The 18,329-nt window shown below is 34.6% G+C and overlaps 1 protein-coding gene across 1 annotated transcript in view; it reads right to left on the minus strand.

Moving 5' to 3' along the window:
- The window catches only part of LOC121422223, a 72,351-nt gene extending 54,022 nt beyond the window's left edge, over positions 1 to 18,329 (minus strand). The window contains exons 1-2 of the mRNA XM_041617132.1: positions 18,067 to 18,329; positions 16,462 to 16,483 (exon numbers count right to left, since the gene is read on the minus strand). Coding sequence (XP_041473066.1) covers positions 16,462 to 16,483; positions 18,067 to 18,108 — 64 coding nt within the window. The 5' untranslated portion in view covers positions 18,109 to 18,329. The remainder of the gene's footprint in view (positions 1 to 16,461; positions 16,484 to 18,066) is intronic.

Genomic DNA, 18,329 nt, shown 5'->3' on the forward strand with positions numbered 1-18,329 from the left:
AATTACCCCCCGGACAACTACCCCCCGGACAACTACCCCCTGGACAATCACCTTCGGACAATTCCCCCCGGACAACTACCCCCCGAACAACTACCCCCGGACAATAAGCCCCCCGAGGACACTTACCCCCCTGACAATTATCCTCGAGGACAATTAGCCCCGGACAAAAACCATCGAGGACAATTATCCCCCGGACAATTTCCCCCCATAAAGTCATCCCTTCTCTCCAGCATCAATGTTAGAAGCGGGACCCTTTTTAAGTTTTGGTCGGTGGCACAGGTTTTTCGAAATATTTTCTACATTATCTTACCTTGATAATTTTTATTTCTCTTTGATATTGCTCTTTTTCCTTTTCTCTCACTTTCTTCTTTCTTCGGTTTTTTTTTTGTTTAGCGGCGCCTTCTGCATCATGAAAAATGGGGGGGGGGGTCTTGCACCCGAAATCTCCCGTTTGGCTATGCGTATATTCATCAGAAAATGTGTAAACTGGCCCTCATACTAAGTTTTCATAGATCAATTGAACACGATTAGTCATAATAATCACAATTGTTGAATATCTCCGATTCCAACTGATCTGATTTTTTTAATATTTATTTTGGGTTCAATTTCAGGAAAGAAATCAGGCAAATAGATAAAACGTAAAAAGACACCTTTATAGGTAAAAATATATTGAAAGTCGATAACGCATCTATCAACACTAACACTGTCAAGTAGGACTTATAATCCTGTTATTTTAAAACAATTCAACTAATAAGAAGCTAAAAATTATGAAACGATTGGTGCACATTCCAGCAAGCTCAAAAACTTTATGCAAAGATAATACAAACAAGAACACCTTGTAATTTTACCATTTAGGCCCTAAATGGTAAAATTACAAGGTGTTTTTTGTGTTTTACTCTTGGATGAAAGCAACATTAAAGAAGGAAATTAAGTACCAAAATTACTAAATTGTAAACAATTGTAAAGAATATGACATAATCAAAAATAGTGTTTTTTCTAAACAAATTGGCAATCATGATAGTAAACCATTCGTTTAAGATGCATTTTAAGGACGGTACGTAAGAATATATATAGAAGTAGACCTATGCAAATCAAATAATGCGACTGAGCAGCGTGAGCTGAAAATATTAATATTTAGACCTACATAGCACTTTCAAGAAAAAATCAATTTGTAAATTGAAAAAATAATGAAAGCTCGATATCCGAGATAAAATATGTTTTGTATATTAACTTCAAATCTTGATATTTTAAGCTCCATATATGTGAGCGCGAAGCGCGAGCTGAAAATTTTTAGAATTGCATGTATATATTTTAACCTGAAAATTTACTATTCTGGGCAATGTTTGTGAACCTGAACAAGATGCGTATGTAACTAGATAATTACTGCAAGCGCAAAGCGCGAGCAGAAATTGTTATTAACTGTCCTAGCATTATCGAAAAGGGACCTGTTAAGGACTGTTTATAGGTACCCACGAAGACGGTATATATTTCAATAAAGCATTTTTTTTAACATTCCGACCTAAAAGAATGGTAATTACTTTTTTGTATCAATAAAAGGGATAGGTATGTAACGAAACAATGGATGCGAGCGCGAAGCGCGAGAGGAAAAAAAAGAGATTTCAGACCTAAAAGCGGGACACTATTCATATTTTGTAAATAATAAATAAGATATAGTTAATTGGGTATCATTACTAATGCGATCGTGAGGCGCGAGCAGACAATTATTGATATTATGATGTGAAACTGGATAATTCAAATAGATTTTAAATGAAGAACATGCAGGCTATCGCGCATGTTTTAGATTTAGACCTAGAATCTGGGCTTTCTGAATACATTCTTTAATGAAACATTATAGACAATAGGAACTTGGCAAATCAAACAATGTGACCACGCAGCGTGAGCTTTAGAAAAAATGCTGATATGTAGACAATAAAACGGACATTTTACAGAGCACTTAAATTTGTGAATGAAAAAAATATTGAAAGCTCGATGTCCGAGCTAATTATGTTTTGTATAATAAATTCAAAACTTGCTCCATATCAGCCTACATGTATTGAGCAAGATACGAATCTCATCGAAAAGGCAATTCTGGCGCGAAGCAAAAGCAAAGATTTTTTTTATAGTAACATGGAAGATTTTTTTTTGGGAAGTCTTCCCCTCACATTATTTCATTCACTCGTCTTCCTCCTCTTATTTTCCACTTATCTTTTCTTCTTCTTTTCCTTTTATCTTTTCTTCTTTCTCTCTTTTTTTTGCTCTGCCAATTTTTTTTCACAGCAAATCTCAGGGGGGGGAGCCCCCCGCCCTGACACAGCCACTAGCTGTTGTGTTCTTAATTTCTTTCTTTTCCCCCCGGGGGGGGGGGCACTCAGTATATAATGCATAGTGGGTATGTGCCGCGGAGGGGACCCCCATTTTCACACTCAAATTTCCGTTCCAAGGCATAGCATTTTTGCCTTGTTGAGAAAAAGAACAAAGAAAGCCGCTCCAAGGCATAGCATTTTCTTATCGAGAAAAGAGAAGAGAGAAATCCGCTCCAGAGCATCACATATTTTTCGTTACGCCGCTCCGATCGCATTGAATGAGCTGCAATTTTGGTGAAAAGCGGCCGCAGAGCTCCCCCGGCGGAGGCCGCGCTAGCTGCATCATGCACGCATGACCGTTCCGTAGGGATGCATACGCGCTCACACGCTGGCGATCCGTTCCAAGGACCCCCGTTTTCACAAACATTTGTCGTTCCGATGCCCGTTCCGAGGACCCTCCTTTTTACAACAAGCCCGCTCCAAGGCCCCCGTTTTTTGTCTCGCCCGCGGCACACCCCCACCACTTTTTTGGTCGAGTGCCCCCCCGGGCTTTTCCCCCTTGTTTTTCTGTTTTCTATTCAGATTTCATGTTAGCATTTTCATTTTCGTTTTCGTTTATTTTGCCCTCTTTTCCATCCCTTTCCCGCCTAAAATTTCCATTTCACTTTGCCATCTCTTTATTTCTAACCCCTTTCTCACTTGTTTAATAGTAGGCCCTATTTCAGGATGATTAGATTTGTTCACTCTACGTCCTTTTCCTTTCTCCTCTTGTTTCTTTATTCTCTTTCTCTCTCTCATTGTTTGTCTCGCCCACAAGAGGTGAAGGCGAGACTAAGAGATCCAAATGTCGTCTGCCCGTCGATTCCCAGAGAGGGTAAGCCGATTCTGCGGTGCAAGATAGACCAAAAGCCAATTCTGCATCGGCTTTTGGTTCTGAACCAAAAGCCGATGCACGTGTAAACAGGGTAATTTTCTTCCAAACGCGTACTGAATGTTGCTGTCTCGAAATGTACGCGTGGGAACGTCTCGGGTTTAACCGCAAAGTAGTAAGCAAGCGACACACTAGTGTTTCATGTTCGCCGACCGTATGGAAAACATTCTCCAAGGGCGCGCTTGCCACCTGTCTTAGGTCGATGACATTGCTTTCTATTACAATTAGGTTTATTTTATACGGAGTTTTTAATGGGATGGTCCGGGCTGAAAGTATGTTTAGCTTAATGAATAGAGTAGAATTCACTGAGTACAATACCGAAAATTTCATCAAAATCGGATATAAACAAAGTTATTGAATTTTAAAATTTAGCAATATTTTGTGGAAACAGTCGTCATTAATATTCATTAGGTTGGCTGATGATGTCACATCTCCACTTGTTCTTTTGTATTTTAGTATGTGAAATTAGGTTTATTCAATTTTTTTCATCCAAGAACTAGAAAAATTGGATTGGCAACTGATTTAGTGCATCAAATATTCATTGCTGCAACTTATTTCATTATAAGGGAGACATATTATTTGCACAAGTATGAAATAATGTAAAAATTATGATCATATTTAATAACATAGGAAAACGGAAAGTGGAGATGTGACAATATCAGCCCGCCTAATGAATATTCAAGACGACTGTTTTCACAATATATTGCTAAACTTTAAATTTCAATGACTTAATATTACTTGCTATCCGATTTTGATAAAATTTTCGGCACATTGCTCAGTGAATTCTACTGTATGTATTAAAATATAAATATTTTCAGCCCGGACCATCCCTTTTACACGTTTAAGTGCCATCGACTTGGCGAGAAACTTAATCATGCCATGTCCACATAGGCTATATGACCTTTTATAAGATATCATATCTCGTCATGGCGACATATAACTTTTTATAAGTCGACTTGAAGAAAACGAAGTACAATTGCACGAAAACGTGTCCGTAGCACGCTATAAGTGGTAATTACCTAGACAAAATCCCTGGTCTTCGTTTTCCAGACACCCAACAACAGGTCTGGAAAACGAAGATCGAAGACCGGGGACATGCGTTATGTCAATGGTATAAAATTTTAATGCCAGCTGAGCTGAGCGCGATATATTGCTCAATCAATTATCATTCACATTACGATATCCATACAATTAATCATTAACCAATCATAATTCATTACATATCCAATATCAGAATATTCCTGAATTTGATCTGAATATAATAATGGTTTATTTTAGCTACACGGATGCGATGGCCCCGGTCTTCTATCTTCGTTTTCCAGACACCCAACAACAGGTCTGGAAAACGAAGATCGAAGACCGGGGACATGCGTTATGTCAATGGTATAAAATTTTAATGCCAGCTGAGCTGAGCGCGATATATTGCTCAATCAATTATCATTCACATTACGATATCCATACAATTAATCATTAACCAATCATAATTCATTACATATCCAATATCAGAATATTCCTGAATTTGATCTGAATATAATAATGGTTTATTTTAGCTACACGGATGCGATGGCCCCGGTCTTCTGTCTTCGTTTTCCAGACACCCAACAACAGGTCTGGAAAACGAAGATCGAAGACCGGGGACATGCGTTATGTCAATGGTATAAAATTTTAATGCCAGCTGAGCTGAGCGCGATATATTGCTCAATCAATTATCATTCACATTACGATATCCATACAATTAATCATTAACCAATCATAATTCATTACATATCCAATATCAGAATATTCCTGAATTTGATCTGAATATAATAATGGTTTATTTTAGCTACACGGATGCGATGGCCCCGGTCTTCTGTCTTCGTTTTCCAGACACCCAACAACAGGTCTGGAAAACGAAGATCGAAGACCGGGGACATGCGTTATGTCAATGGTATAAAATTTTAATGCCAGCTGAGCTGAGCGCGATATATTGCTCAATCAATTATCATTCACATTACGATATCCATACAATTAATCATTAACCAATCATAATTCATTACATATCCAATATCAGAATATTCCTGAATTTGATCTGAATATAATAATGGTTTATTTTAGCTAGACGGATGCGATGGCCCCGGTCTTCTGTCTTCGTTTTCCAGACACCCAACAACAGGTCTGGAAAACGAAGATCGAAGACCGGGGACATGCGTTATGTCAATGGTATAAAATTTTAATGCCAGCTGAGCTGAGCGCGATATATTGCTCAATCAATTATCATTCACATTACGATATCCATACAATTAATCATTAACCAATCATAATTCATTACATATCCAATATCAGAATATTCCTGAATTTGATCTGAATATAATAATGGTTTATTTTAGCTACACGGATGCGATGGCCCCGGTCTTCTGTCTTCGTTTTCCAGACACCCAACAACAGGTCTGGAAAACGAAGATCGAAGACCGGGGACATGCGTTATGTCAATGGTATAAAATTTTAATGCCAGCTGAGCTGAGCGCGATATATTGCTCAATCAATTATCACTCATATTACGATATCCATACAATTAATCATTTACTTATCAACCAATCATAATTCATTACATATCCAATATCAGAATGTTCCTGAATTTGATCTGAATATAATAATGGTTTATTTTAGCTAGACGGATGCGATGGCCCCGGTCTTCTGTCTTCGTTTTCCAGACACCCAACAACAGGTCTGGAAAACGAAGATCGAAGACCGGGGACATGCGTTATGTCAATGGTATAAAATTTTAATGCCAGCTGAGCTGAGCGCGATATATTGCTCAATCAATTATCATTCACATTACGATATCCATACAATTAATCATTAACCAATCATAATTCATTACATATCCAATATCAGAATATTCCTGAATTTGATCTGAATATAATAATGGTTTATTTTAGCTAGACGGATGCGATGGCCCCGGTCTTCTGTCTTCGTTTTCCAGACACCCAACAACAGGTCTGGAAAACGAAGATCGAAGACCGGGGACATGCGTTATGTCAATGGGAGAACATGTGTAGGGGGCAAGGTCCAAAGTCCATTCTAACCCGCGCACGTGTTTTGTACACACTTTGCACTGCTTTGTACACGCTTCGTGCGTGAACTACAAACGCTTTCACACGAGTGTGATACGTGTCCCCGGTCTTCGGTCTTCGGTCTTCGTTTTCCAGACACCCGTAGGATGGGGGGTCCGGACACATATCTTTTTGAAGCCTTCTTTTTTGTCTTTGGATTACACTAAAAATATGAATCCAATACTTGTAATCATCTTCTATTTTGTTCTTTATAATAATTCCTAACATTTTGTATTAAAAAATGATAAAACTTCGCTTGTAATTTTTTCCAAAATACTTTCTAAAATTGATCGTCCGGACACACAACAACTGGGTATACTAAGATAATTTGGCCATCGCCAGCGTTTTTGTTTACTAAGGACATATTAGTCTAGAAATACATTGTGGTTAAAAAATTCTATTGCAATTTAATTATTCCAAGTTTGCTAATTAAATTTTGGGCTAAAATAATGAATGGGCTACTAGTACTCACATCCTTTAAAACACAAAGTATAGACCGATACATGTATGATTTTACAAATAACAGATAGCATCTGTATCTAGGCCTGCATTAACGGCACAGTTCGTAATTTATTTCTCTATATATCCAAAAAGTGTGTGTCATAAAACGGATTGGTAGACTACATACAGTATCACAACAATCTTAGTATTGTACTATGCACACAGGTCCTGGGGCGCGGCGGAAGTCTCAACAAAGGTAATTAAGGGGACCAGGGGCTGGAAAATTTGACAAGCAAAAAAAAAGTTATCACCCCCAAAGTTAAGATCCTTTTGACCAAAAGAAATTTGACAAGCAAAAAAATAAATAGAATAAAATAAAGAATAAATAAAAAAAATAATGAAAAGGTTATCACCCAAGTAAGGCCATCTCGTCCAAACTACATGTTTTATTTCGATTTTGAATGATGAATTTCTTTCCATAAATTAAAGACCAATAATAACAGGGGGACATTGTGTCCCCATTTTGAGTGAAACTATCGGCCCTGGGATTTCCGCCCATTATGCATACCGGTACACATGAATTTATAGGGACCTGACAGAAGTGAACTGTGGTGAAAAAAAGTCTATTGCAATTTAATTGTTCCATGTTTGGCCAATTAATTTTTGGCTAAAATGATGACTGGGCTAGGATATATACTCACATCTTTTTTTCTTTGACGGTTAACAATTATAGACCGATATGATTTCACAATATGAACGGCACAGTTCGTAATATTTTCTCTATAACCAAAATGCGTGCCATAAACGGATTGGTTGTCTATCACATGCACATGTATCATGATCGCACCTCACGCATAGGTTGCGTATAAACTCTGAGGTTGCGTTGCATATGTCGTGTAAAACTCTTGAGTAGCAATAAATCTGATAATCTTAAATACAATTTCAATAAAGTCAACTTTCTAGTTCTCAAAGACTTGGCAAGGTTTGATTACACTTATATTAAAGAAAGGAAAAGAAAAAATGTTATCGAAAATTATCGACCCATTACTCTAATGAATGTTGATTTGAAAATTGGTTCTAATTAAAGCTCCAAGTTGCAGAAAGATTAAAAAAAGTTCTTCCTGATTTGATTCATCTCGCTCAGGTAGCATCTATAAGGATAGATTTATTGGAGAACTTGAAGTGGTCAGGACAGTTAAATACGCTCTTTTCTTTTCCGTCTTGAAACATAAATTATTTCCGGAATATTATTTAAGGTCAAGTCCACCTCATAAAGATGTTGATTTGAATCAAAAGAGAAAAATCAGACAAGCACAATGCTGAAAATTTCATCAAAATCGGATGTAAAATAAGAAAGTTATGACATTTCAAAGTTTCGCTTATTTTTAACAAAATAGTTATATGAACGAGCCAGTTACATCCAAATGAGAGAGTCAATGATGTCACTCACTCACTATTTCTTTTTTTTATTGTTTGAATTATACAATATTTCAATTTTTACGAATTTGATGATTAGTACCTCCTTGCCTGAAGCACAAAATATCAAAATAATGGAATTCCACGTGTTCAGGGAGGAATGAAACTTCATTTCACATGCCAATGACGAGAAAATCAAAATATCTCATATTTCATATAATAAAATACAAAACAAATAGTGAGTGGGTTATGTCATCAGTTCCCTCATTTGGATACCAAACGAGATGTGCATAGAACTGTTTTGTGAAATGAAGCGAAACTTTAATATGTCATAACTTTCTTATTTTACATCCGATTTTGATGAAATTTCAGTGTTATGCTTGTTGAATTTTTCTCTTTTTATTCCGCAATTCAACTTTTTGTTGGGGTGGACTTGTCCTTTAAGTTTGGACTTCCCAAACGCATTCGATTCACTAGACCATTCTTTTTTGTTGAAAGCAGGGTGACCAGACGTCCCGTATTTCCCGGGATTGTCCCGTATTTGGCTCCTTTGTCCCGGTGTCCCGACAAACCCTTCCCGGGACGCCTATTTGTCCCGTATTTCAGATTATTGAACAAAATGTATTTAATACATTTACGAGTGACGATTTTTTTATTAAATAACCAACAGATGAAGAAGCAGAGACAAAACTAAAATCATTAACTGTAAACTGTTGCCTAAAGTTTTTTTGTAAAGTTCTGCGGCGATTTTCTTGTTAACCCAATGCAAATTGGCCTCCTGCCTGTGTGTGGCAGGCTACTAGCTAGGCACGTGGGATCGGAGCAATTCTCATTGGTGCAAACTATCTCACATGGGAAACAGTTTTTCCACCAAAATAATCGAAAAATCGGCGGAAATTCTTAAAATTATATTGTGGATTATCAGATTTATGATTTGGAGATGTAATCGGAAGAACAATTATTGAGTTTTCAAAACTTTTGAGATCTAGTTTCAGCTTTCGTTTTGAGTCTTGATGTGTATGATGCCGCGATGTTTCATTTACTTTTTAAATTTGACAATGTTTCACTTTGAAATTTTATTCATTTCTAAAACATTTTACTTTTTAAATTTTTAAAATATATTAAAAAAAAACCTAAATAACATTATGATTTTTGTAAGATGATTGGATTTTTTTGGTTTGCTTGAAGTTTGAACTTTTTTCCTCTTTCTTTCTTTTCTACTCTATCCTTCCTGCTCGCCATTTTTGTTCCTTATATCTTTATTCCATATCTTTCTTTCTTGAACCTTTCTGTCTGTCTGTGCCTTCATTTTCCTTTCTTTCCTTCTTTCAACTTTCCTCTTTTATTTCCTTAATTCTTTCTTTTCTTAAAATTTTCTTTGTTTTTCCCTTCCTCTCCTGTTTCTTTTCATTCTTTCTCTCCTTCCATTATGTTCTCTTTTTAATTATCTCCTCCCTTCATTCTTCCATCCCTCTCTTTCTTCCTTTCTTTGTTTTTTCCTTCTAATTCTTTTCCCTTATTCTTTCTTTCCCTTCCTTCCTCTTTCCCTTCCTGTTTTTTCTCTTTCTTTCAAAGAATGATGGAAACATTTTTCTTTTCTCTATTCGTTCTTTCTTTCTCACTTTTTCTTACTTTTTTCCTTTCTCTTTTTTATTTTGTCTTACACACATTTATTCATCTTTCCTACCTTTCTTTTTCTTTCTTTCGATATTCATTTCAAAGAATGACAAAAAACTTTTTTCTCTCTCTTTTATTCTTTCTTTCATCCTTCTTTTTTGTAACTTTCTATTATTTCTAAATACTTTTTTCCATCATTTTCATTCCTTCTCAATTCATCTCTTTTCTTTCTCTCCTTTATTCTTTCATTCACCTCCCTTCCAATTCTTTGTATTTTTTCACAAGTCTAACACTGTGTAGCCTTCTTTGCTGATCTTTGTTGTCGATTGTCCCGTATTTCATTTTGTGAAATCTGGTCACCCTGGTTGAAAGTCCTACCAATTTAGAAAGCTCAGTAATGAATAGGGTCTGTCATCGGGTGATTTTCCCGTTGAAAGAGTATAGGCAGGGACTCCCATTGAGTCCTTATTTACTTATTTTAGCTATATAGGGACACTTGCTAGGAATCATAAGTTCGTGAAAACAAGACAATACATGGTATTAAAATATCGGACCATTTGGACTTGAAATTGTCGCTGTACTCGGATGACATTCCTTTCAGAAAAAAATATTTAGATACTTCTTGAATACACTTCAGAATTTCCGAAAGGAATCATTACCCTCTATCAATATTTTCAAAACAAATGCAATAAATGTGGATAGGAGCCTGTAAAGATCATCGATATTCAATATTACAGAATATCAAGTTTGAGAAGTCTTTGACACTGATTCTTGGGGTAGATATAGCTTATATTTACTTTATGGGGTTTTTTTTTCTCTTTCAAAATATAATTAAAAATAAAATTAGAGTACAGTTAAATTTATGGAAATCTCGTCATTGATCATTACAAATACACAAAATACAAATCGTCAAAACCTTTGATTTTTCGCAAGTTACTATACCTTGCAAGCCTGTCGATTATTATATAAATTAAGTTAATAAGCTAGTTTGGGGTTCATTTGGAACGGCTCTGACAGGATCAAAATGGAGATGATTGTTAAGCAGTAGGCCTATATAAAGATGGGGGGCTGAAAATAGTATAAAATCTCTTCTGCAAGTGCAAAATGTCAAGTGGATACAAAAAGTTTTTACATTGAATTCAAAGGGATGGAAGATTATCCTGTTCACACTCTTCAAAATGTAAGTAGTGACATTATATTCCATTGTGATTATGATCTTAATACCTGAATGATTAAGATGTCATGATTAGTTGGAGCAAAGTTTTTCAAAAAAGCATAAAAATATGTGACCAAATAATATGGAATAATAGATGCATATAACAAAATGGAAAATCATTATATAAGCCAGTGATAAAAAAACAAAAAAACAAAGGGTTTGTTAAAATGTCACATAATTATGTTGGATGGCAGACCGTTAAGATGGTAAGATGCGAAAAATAAAGGTTTAACATTAATTTTTGTTGGATACTTTTTGCTTCTTGACTGCTACAAGTTTATGCCATCAAAATGGAAATTATTCTGTCTATCTAAAAACTGTTAGTAGCATCACTGGTCAAGTAGAACGTGTACCAAAGTATATTTTCTGCACATTTTTTATGAATGAAAATAATCCATCAATTTCGAATACATTTACACGTATAAAATATACTTTCGGGTTTCAAGAAGAAATATTAAAACTACCTCTACGCATTGCTAAAGATATGAGATTTCGAGTTCTACAATCATGACAATTCAAGATTATTAATAATTTGATTCCTACCAAAGTTTGGTTATTCCGTATTAACAATGTAACAGATACACATTGTACATTTTGTCGAGCTTCACCCGAAATGCTAGTGCATCTTTATTTTTTCTTGCTACGTCAATTTTGGAATAATGTTGGTACACTTTCTGCTTCACTAGATCTTCCTGATTTCCTCTCACAAAGATATGTTCTTTAATTTGGTATCTGTAAGCCCCCAGTTCCCAGTAATACATTTGTATTGAATGTTCTTGTCAGTTAAACAATATATTTTTAGAAGTCGATGTGACGAAAAAAAAAACTACTCTCCCCCACTTTTGTTACTTTCTTTTATCATTTGAAACTGTTGAACTTACCTTAGCACAAAGGAAATGCAAATTATAAAAACATGATGGCAAGTGGGCTATCATTTTGAATACTATAAAGAGACGATAAATAAAGCAGACGACTGTTTTTGTTATTTTTTCATAGGCAAAGGTTTTTTTTCTTATTTTATACTATTTTATATATATATATATATATATATATATATATATATATATATATATATATATATATATATATAATATATTTATCGGCCCACTTTTCACTTGGGATTTTTATATTTTTAAATTCAATGAAATCAGACTTGACTGATGTGCACTTTCAAAATACATTTCCTAGGCTACTTTTTTATCAATAGTTCGTGATTGTCCTCCACAGAACAATGTTATTATATATCCAGTGCTCGCCCAACTTTAGCCATGTGGGATTACGATGTAATAAAATGAAATCCATGCAATATCGAATTTTAATTGCCCGCGAGTGAAATGACGCTCGTGGTTTAATATCCCAGAAGGCCGTGCAACGAAAGGGATCGAAAAAAATAGCCAATTTTATTTAATTTCCTGACAATCAATAATTGTCATGGTAAAATTGGAAACTTGAACAATACCCCAGTGGCAAAACAAAGCGCAGGAATGACAATTATGGATCTTTCCTCTGATATAACATGGATGGTTGCTACGAACGCGTGTAATTAAGAGCGAGTCTATTGACTGGAAATCAATAGTGATTTATCGCGCTGGTGATCGTGAAGTCGCTTAATGAGGGCGGAGAAAATCGCTCTGTATTAAAAAACCAAAATGTCAAAAATCTTCCTATTCCAGTCGGGATTCTTTATCCAGAGCTCAGTAACTCTTTTTTTCTTCTTCGAGAATATTCTATTCGACCCCTTCGCATTTTCCTCATGACCATTTGTTTTCCTCATCGTCTTTTCTCTATACTTCCTCCTCCATTCCCCCTTTTTTTCTCCTCCTCCCCTTCCTTCTTCTTGTTCTTCTTTTTCTTCTTCTTCCTCTTCTTTTTTTTCTGTTTCTTCTCGTTCTCCTACTTAATCCTCTTCTCCATTATCATCATCACCCTGTTCTTACTTTTCTTCTTTCTCCATCTCTCTTTATCATATTTATGCTCCAGGACTGCCGAACAAAATTGAAAAGATAACATCCTTTTTACTTAATATTGGTTGGTCCTTTAAATTTCTATATAATTCGAACTTCGTCAGTAGTATGATTACACAGACTCATATACGTATCCTCCTTTTCTCCCCTCCCTCCATCACTCCCTTCCTCTCTCTCCATCTCTCCCCCCTCTCTCTTTATCTATTATCTCTTTGTCTGTTACCTGCCCAATAAATATTCCTTAATGGTTCGTGTTACTTGATGATGTATGCTTAAAGTGTCTGAAAATTTATTAGTGATTGATGTCATTCAAACAGTTCTCTATTCATTTGTTGCCAGCATATCAATATTAAAGAAGAAATTAGAAAAGTGGCGGGAAACGGTTCCTCAGACAAGCAAGAATGCAAAATGATAATATCGTTACCTAGTAACAGAAAGCCGGAGTAATAAAAAACTGTAATGGCAGGTAGCATTCGAAGTGATATCATGCATATTTTATTACCGCGTTTGATAATGGGTTGGTTTTTTTTTTAAATCATGTAAGTGTTCTCACAATGTGGTTTGGAAATCTAATAAATAGACGCCGGAGTTGCAGCGGAGCACTCTGCATGAAAGATGCCTCTTTGGATGAGGTTTCCTTTTTATTTCTATTGTATACAAACTAGATTTCAATATGTTCATATTTTATCGGTTTCATTTATATTTTAATTCTTGTCAGCTAACCAAACAATTAAATAATCAAAAGCAGACACTGTTCTTTGATCACAATTGATATTAGATTCATGCTGTCAAAATACTTTTATAACTATTCTTATTTTTTGCCAAATAACATCTCAACAAAAATAATAATGATGATGATGACAATAATAATAATAATAACAATAATGATAATATAATTACAATAATAATTATGATGATAATATTCATAATAACGATAAATGATAATCATTATAATAATTACAATTAAAAACAATAATAATGAAATAATGTAGACATTGGAAATAAAAATGAAAATATTGAAAGCAACTAAATATTAGATATATCAAACATAATTTTACGTACTATATAGTAAATAATTGTCAGTAATGGCGACAATGGGTACTCAATGCAGCAAAAATTACTCCAGTTTTTGCACCGCTAATTGCATAAATTACTAATGTAAGATAAAAATTTCTAAGTTTGAATTATTTTAGTTTTATTACGCGAACTAAACTTTGCGGCAAAAAATTAAGACCAGAATCTCTAAAGAAATTCATACAAGATACAAGGTAAAATGTGTTATTGATAACTTTTGGATTACCGACAGTAAACTAAAGAATCAGAAGACGAGGACTTTGTGTTAAAAAGCATACTTCTTAATTATTTTAAATTTATATGGATAACTTGTTTTGATAAGGTGACGTAGAATCTTCAGGCAAAAGTAAATAGCTAATTTGGAAATTGTTAAAAGAAAAATAAACTTTTTCTGAAATCATGAGTTACCAACGGTTACTCACTAGATAGGTGTCCATATTTTAAAGAGGATGAAAGGAGGATCTACTTAGAATATCATTACAAATACACTAGAATTAATTTTCTATTACGTATAGGCATACGCCATGTAAGCGTTGAATATTAGCGTCACCTGAAATAATAAAAAAAAGCGTTTAAAACGTTTACCTTTGATTTTAGGGGTAGGTTTCCCTAATTCGCATCGAATACCTATATTATACGCTCAAAAATCGCAGTTAAATCTTTTCAATTAATAAAATGATATCATGGCCTGTGTGCACACACTGCAAATTTAATTGTCCTCCATGGGTATGGCGAGGACGGGTAGAAATGTAAACATACCCTACTGTTTGAATTTATTTTTGTTCAAACATTCATTGAAGCTTATGACGCCATTTATTAGACAGAATATCAATACACGGAACAGTGGAAACTAAACATTTGAGTAGAATGTGAGAATTGGATGGGTACTATGCGACTTTTGAGAAATGTAAACTAAAGAAGGTGAGAGTAGCAATCAAAATAAGGATATGAATGATTCATAGAGTAATATAGTTGTCATGGTATTGCTGACGCAAAAAGAAGTTGTGTGATGTTTTAGCCTGTATCCTAATCTCTTTCATTTAATCTCTATCAATATAAAATTTGAAATCTTTTTATAGTCTTTTTTAATAAAAACGTATACTTTCTCGATATATCAAGACCTTACTTCCACCCTCTTTGAGATTTTCACTTTCTTCTTGACCTCCGCCTCTCTTTATTTCTATTTTCTTATTCGTCTTGTTCTTGTATCAATCACTGAGCCTTTCATGCCAATCTCTCTCACCCTTTCTTCTTCTCGCTCACTCTATCTTTTTTCTTCATCGATAATTTTTTTTCTCCTTCCCCTCCATGATGGTATCTCCATGAATGCAGGGATGCCGCACCAAAATAAAAATTAAGGAAACATCGTCCTCTTTTCCTGTACATGAGTCAAAGTTATATGAATTTTTCTACTTTGTCAGTAGTTTAATATAAGACATTAAGACATTCCTCTTCTTCTTCTTTCTCTTCTCCCCCTCCTCTCTCCCTACTTCTTCCACTTCTTCCCCCTATAGACTTCGCCATCTTCTTGTTCGTTTATTCTGGTTCTGGTTAGTCTTCGTTGTCATGTTCTTCCTCTTTCATATTTCTTTGCTCTTTCTTCTTCATGTTTTTTTCCTTCTCTTTTTCTTTTTCTCTGTTTGCCTCTCTTTCCGGCGAATTGATTGGAATTATTTTCTTCAAGAAAATCTTGCGCACACGGCCCCTATATGCTATATGATATTATCGATCAAACCTGTCTCGAAGTATAATGATAAACTACTATACCAGTCAAGTATCTTTACACAGGGTACTTTGAAAGATTGCATAAGCACCTAGTAAAATCGATGTGTTTATTGATGATCGCGTATGGTTACTATCCATTCTCGGGCAGTAATTGGTGTAAAACCAGTCCGTTTTTTACGTTTCCGGAATTGGTAATATTGGAAGAGAAAGCGAGCGGTGTTTTATCAAGTGAAGATCAGGATATCACACAATCCCTTGTGCTAGTTGTATCGATGCCTGGAAAATACACCTTGACCCTTAACAACTTAAAGACACAGGGGAACATAGCGAGCATATCATTCAAACAAATACCCAATAGTTGTCACTGATAAGATTGGATTATAAAACGGCAACCCAACTGTATTATGTAATTTCTCGAAACGAATCGAATTTGGACTGATGAAGCAATATACTTAGATATTTTCCTTTTACTAACAATCCCACATAATGATATTAATATGTCTGTGTTTTCATAATCATGAAATTTCAAATGATCTTGGTAGGCCTTACCGCATAGAAACTCATTTCTATATTTTGGGTTGAATAATGAAGCTATGAAAGCTTTGTTTCTTCGTAATGTTGATGTTGTTAAACCATCGAATGAATAAAAAAGTGAGATTAAAGTTAAATGTTGCGCACTTACCTTTAATGGGAGCGTACAGCATCTGTAAATATTAAGAAAAAGCAATATTCAACAATTAATTTGTCGTAAACAAAATTACAACATCTAAATCTATAATGGTTTAGGTGTGTTAAGTATATCAAGTATGCGTTTAATTTGTCATGATCATCAAGATCATCGAACTTCTCCTAATGACAAATGTTATTTCAAACCGAGTTAAAATGATATACTGATATACATGCAGAATTTGTTTTGCATAAATACACTATACTTGCACAATGTTCAGGCCTATTAGAATCGTTAACATTCAACTAACACTTCTTTCAAAATACCAACTTATCGTCGTATCCATTATGACGTATACATGGTATTTGTGAATATTATGTAACCATTCAGCATGTTCAGACAAAAGTGCACGTCAATATGTTACCTCAATATGTGTCTTATTGAAACGAATTGATAATGATGATGATGATAATAACTTAGTCTTATATAGCGTTTTTCATTAAATCCATATCAAAGCGCTTTACAATGTAGAACATACGACATATACAAACAAAAGTGAAATTAGAAATCATATAACTAAAAATAAAAAAAAAATATCAAGGACACTGTAAATCCATAGACGTGGGACAGAGCTTGAAAAGGACCTATCACCAAAAAGCATAGTTTTTGCTTTTTTGACTGTTCAAAACTTTGATTTGCAGAACGAAAGGACTTACTGGGAGTATATGCCTGGATTAATTCAGAGAGATATTTTGGAGCATGTCCATGAAGAGATTTGAATGTTAGGAGTAGAATTTTGAATTGAACACGAAATTTACTTATCGGTATACGAGGATTCAAACGCGAAAAAACTTGTCATGTATCTATAATACGTTGTATATGTCGTATATTCATACGTCGTATAATCTATATTGGGTGATTTCAAGTTCAGTGTTGACCTTTTGGTGTTGGTGTTAGGTCAATTTTTTACACGATTATAACACCAAACATAAAATGAAGATGGTCCCGAAAAGTCACTCACTAGTTGTTGAGATGTCAAGAATGTGATCTGGATCAGTTTTACAAACTCTGAATAAGTTTTGGAGCTAGGGGAAGCAATCCAAATTTCAACACCAACACCAACACTGAGATCAACACCGTACTTGAAATCACCCATAGTATAACCTTTATCAATACAAGATAATAATATTTCGTTTCAATTCGGGGCAAATCATACTTGACACACGTAACTGGATCTTGAGAGTCAACCACAAGCTCATAATGAACTTTTTGTCCACTTCTTGAATTCGTAACAATAAGCGATTAATTCTTCTACATGATTGTACTTCGCATAACCAAAATTAGATGTAGCCTTTAAAAATATATACAATTTTTTAAATATCTTTCTCAATGTGATAACTGAATAAATGAATATTGATAAAGATTTGATTATAAATCTTTTCATGAAGGAATTTTCGGAAGTCAGCTATTGTTTGTAGATTTTAGCAAACTCTTTACAAAGAAAGAAAAAAAAATGATAAAGGAAACAAGATATGATTTAATCATCTCCCAAGATTGTCAGAAAAAGTAAATATGATGTTGGTACAGTTGAGATAAAAGTTAAAAATGTTTTTAACTTACCATGCTCCAAAAAATTACCACAAACGAAGTGATAACGCACATGTTTTATTGTATTCTCTTTCGAAATATTCCACAGATAAACACCAACAAAATGTCCGTTCGTAAATTAGATATCATATTTCAGACATGATTTTTGTTTCCGCTGTGTTTTCAGTGGTTGCTTATTCAACGTGAATATTCCTGGAACCATAAAAGAAATACGGAGCGTGTTGGGTCGGTAGCAAAATAGGACAAGCCTAGAGACGAGTTCATAATAAATTGAT

Source organism: Lytechinus variegatus, chromosome 10 (genome assembly GCF_018143015.1).
Source record: "Lytechinus variegatus isolate NC3 chromosome 10, Lvar_3.0, whole genome shotgun sequence".
NCBI classification, from domain to species: Eukaryota; Metazoa; Echinodermata; class Echinoidea; order Temnopleuroida; family Toxopneustidae; genus Lytechinus; species Lytechinus variegatus.